General features: G+C 37.5%; 1 protein-coding gene across 1 annotated transcript; it reads left to right on the forward strand.

Annotated features, from left to right (window-relative positions):
• Nucleotides 1-2,649: 2,649 nt before the first annotated feature.
• LOC129803933 (uncharacterized) lies at nucleotides 2,650-3,738 on the forward strand. Its single transcript, XM_055850815.1, has 2 exons — nucleotides 2,650-3,027; nucleotides 3,099-3,738. The coding sequence occupies exons 1-2, from the start codon at nucleotides 2,979-2,981 to the stop codon at nucleotides 3,551-3,553; spliced, it is 504 nt and encodes a 167-aa protein (XP_055706790.1). The 5' UTR covers nucleotides 2,650-2,978; the 3' UTR covers nucleotides 3,554-3,738.
• The last annotated feature ends 322 nt before the right edge of the window (nucleotides 3,739-4,060 follow it).

Here is a 4,060-nt window from a genome sequence, read left to right on the forward strand (position 1 = left end):
AGTCTTTAATATTGCTGTAGTTCGTCACACGGACAAAATACCTGCTGTGGTCAAAAAACGTGTTCCAAAACAATTGAATTATGTCGGCTACCGAGCAACCGTTAAGATCAAGTTCTGAAGCAAAATTATAAAGGATACTCTTCCACAATCATCTAACTGTCAGTTCATTTAGATAGATAGATAGATAAATTTATTCATCAACAATGCTTTTCGAAGTACAGTTTCGTTTCACTGAGATCCCGTGCAATTCTTAGCGTCCACCGCCGTCTTAGCGTTGGTGACCAACCTCCAGAGCAAAACGGTGGAAAAGCTCCGTCTATTTACATCCTAGATATTTTGATTTAAATAAAGTTTGCAATTTTTCAGAAATTTAATTCCAAATTTCTGTGTAAATATCTTTCATCCTTAGTTACAAATCGAATTTGCATGCAATCGAGTTTGCTAAGCTACAATAAGCTGATCTAGGCTTATCTCTAGTTTTCAAAACTGTCAAAAGTTTAAAACATGTACTGAACGTTATTTTTTCACTTTCTTCCACATTATTTTCACTTTTAAAATTTAAATAGTTTTAATAAACGCCATTATTACACACAGAAAAATTTTGACTCTAAATTTAAGAATATATAAGATCCTGGGAAATTAAATTGGACGTGAATCCCCGAGGCGTTTAAGTTTAGAAGCTCTGAGCGAAAGAAATGAGCTAGAATCCCTAGCTCTTTCAAATTAAGAGATCGGGAACTTAAGTTCAGCATTAGCTGTAAAATGCAAAATGTCTACGGAGTTCCAAATTGCAACTAAAACTAAATGTTCAAGGATTTAGAATTAGGTCATTGGCATTCATTGGATGGGATTTGAAATTAAATTCCTGAGTGTTTCTATTTAAGAATTTTCCATTTTCTGTGTGTACGTATAAAATTTCCAGATGTTTGACTTAAATTTTCACAAGTGTGACACATTCCATAGAAAATTCAAGAACGTGTTTCATTGTATTATTTTTAAAAGCATTTTTTGTACTTAATTATCATCTTATTATAATTTTATCTAATGAAGCGCCCCAATTCCTTCCCGGACTCCCGGAACGCGAAATTCTCCCTTGAGTTGGCGCTTACCACGAACACTGGTGGTGGTCCTCTGTGCGAGCTCCTCGCACACCCGATGTGCACTGGCGAAGCTCTCGCGACGAAGTAACTACACCACTCGTGTCGCTACTTGTCACCTTCACACACTCAGCGGCTGGCCGGAAGGAACCGTCATGGTTCGAATGTAACGGACATTGCCACAGTGAGGTTGTAGAGAACGACCCTACTTTACTGTGTTGGCGGGAAAAACGACTACACTAAGTTGTGTGCAAAGTCTCTACTATGCAAAACTGCTATTGTTTCACTAATCTTTGTAAACAGTCTTGAACACGTCACGTTTGAAAAATCTATAATTACGAAAAATCTTTAAGACTTTTAGTATAAACTTTTCGAGAGAAAACCTAATTCGGAAAAGTGCTCAAATATCTAATAATCTAATTTCGACAAGTCCTTAATGCCACTAAAATAGCGGAATTGCTATATCATCCTTCTATCAGTTCATCCAAATCCTTGATATTTTCGTTGAAATTCAAATTTCGGGTTTATTCAGAAATTTGATTCCAAATTACTGAAAATGATATATCTCAAGCTCCAAATCGAATTTGCGTACAATTCGAGTTTGCTGACTTTAACCCTTTAAGGACGATTGGAACACCGGTGTCTCATAAAGAAAATAATTTTTCCTGACTATCCAAAGTTATTTTTTCTTATGTCTGTACATAATTGTAAAGTAGAAGGTTGAAGGAATCTACAATACTTTTTGCAAGTGTCTAGCTATTTGATATGCAGTAAATATTTAAGCTCAAAGATGGCGAATTTTTAATTCTCAAATTAATAATTGTTTTTATTTATTTTTTATACTTCTAATATTTTTTAAGCAAAACCCTTTTGGCAAATAAAACTACAATACTCATACGTAATATCTTTCATTAAAGCGAAAAATATTATTTATTGGTATTGTCAGAAAAATTACTTAAATTTTTTGGCTATTTTTGTCCCTATCGTTCATAGAAGCACAAAATACCCCGAATCAGACTCTGTTGGACTTTCCAAGGTTAGATGTAAGACTTATCATTGATTATGTTTCCCACCAGTTTAATTTTTATTGTTGATTTTCTGTCCCTAAAAAGTGTCTCATAGTTAAAGGGTTAAGAATCTCACCTACAATAAGCTGATCTAGGCTTATCACTAATTTTATTTCCCGCAATGCTTGCAATATATATTATATTTTTTAGCAGAGGTCAAATTTATGAGATATTGCACTTCAACTCAGAGCGTTTTTAGGCGTGATTTTTTTCATAATCACTACTGTAATCTTCAAATTCGGTCAACCATTCCAGATGAGTCTGATATTCACAGAAGATATACATGTCTTAAATAAAGGTATCCCCACCTTGAAATTTTTTTCCCAAATTTCGTGGTATGCAGTATGCTGAAATTCGTAAGATCGAGCACTCGGCAAAGTTGGAATGTCACTATTTTTAATTTTAAATTGTGTTAAAGTAACTGTCTCTCCCTCCAAATTTTCTGGATGGTAATATTTTCCCGATGATGAATATCCCCTGCGCGAGTGCGAATTTTCCTTGAAGCAGAAATTGTACTAGATGGGATTTTTCCATGTCGCGAGATTTTCCGAGGTGTTCCCGAGATTCGGGGGAAAATTGTGTATGCGTCAAAAGTGGCTGAAAGAGCAGGAGAAGAAAGAAAGGAAAAATAGGGGGAAACAAAGAGGGCTCCCAACAGTACAAGAATAAAGCAATAATTGAGTTCTGAGGAATCCAGTGAGAAGTCCAGGAAGAGAGAGCTCATCTTGGTGGCCAAGTGAGCGGAATGGGGAGGATGCTGAAGTGAATTTTGTGCGTTTTGTGGGCCAATGTTCATAATGAAAATCCTGGGAAGATGCTCCCAATTTTCATCACTTTTCTGCTGTTTGGTGTCTTTGACGAAGGTGAGTTTTGGGATTTATTTGGTGGCATGATTGGAGAATTGATGTTGGGGATATTTGGGGGGATGTTGCAGCATATCCCCAGTCGCTGACGACGCATTCCCTGAGGAAAACACCAGCTGCTGCGGCAAAAGGGAATGATCTGTGGTGCTATTCGTGCGAGACGATGGAAGATGGGGAATTATGCACAGATTTATCTGGGAATCATTCCAACCTGATACGGAAGTGCAAGGCGGAGGAGTACTCGTGCATGGTGAAGAGATTCTCCTACACCATCACCACGGAGAATTCCACGACGCCGCCGCGGATGTGGTCACTGCAGAGACAGTGCGCCAGTAATTGCGAAAGGGGCTGCATTGTGATCGGCGAACGTACCAAACTCTATGCCTGCACCTCCTGCTGCGAGACTTCCCTGTGCAACACGGACGAGGGTAGTGCTCCGCCTGGCTTCCATGTCATAACCCAGGCCATCCTTACGGTCATAGCACTTGTCCTCGTGGTCACATTCAATGGCTCCAGGGGCGTCTGAGTCAAATGCCCAAAATGACTCTCTCTCTTGGAATTAGAAGGAGCACCTTCGGATGGGGTTTTGCTCCCAGCAATTTTTTCCGCATGATTTGTGCTGTAGAGAATTTCGAAATTGGATATCAGTCTCACTGTGGAAACCAACCAATTAGACCATAGGATATGAAATAATAAAAATTTTAAATAATACTCCGGATGCTTTTTCTTCAGCTCCCTTTCTGTCCCTTTTACATGCAAGTTTATGGCCAATTTCCAATTTTCTGATATTGCTTATATCCCAACATACATGAGCATTATTATGACGTCAATGGCTATCATTGGGGATAGATAAAAAAGGGAAATTGTAAATCGTAAAAGCTTGCTTATTTGGGGCAATTCAAGCTTTGGCAAAAATATTTCTATTGCTTTTGTTAGATTATTTTATTACAAAGAAAATATCAATTAAAATTTTTTGAAGTATAATTTGAACATACAGATCGTTTTTATTGAAAAAATTAGGACAAGGCTAATT

The sequence above is a fragment of the Phlebotomus papatasi genome, chromosome 2 (assembly GCF_024763615.1).
Source record: "Phlebotomus papatasi isolate M1 chromosome 2, Ppap_2.1, whole genome shotgun sequence".
In the NCBI taxonomy this organism is placed as follows: domain Eukaryota; kingdom Metazoa; phylum Arthropoda; class Insecta; order Diptera; family Psychodidae; genus Phlebotomus; species Phlebotomus papatasi.

Excerpts from the sequence above, each read along its gene's own strand:
- LOC129803933 (XM_055850815.1), top strand. The coding sequence starts at position 2,979 with ATGCTCCCAATTTTCATCACTTTTCTGCTGTTTGGTGTCTTTGACGAA. Across the intron at positions 3,028-3,098 it reads GTTTGGTGTCTTTGACGAAG|CATATCCCCAGTCGCTGACG; the intron begins GTGAGTTTTGGG and ends GGGATGTTGCAG.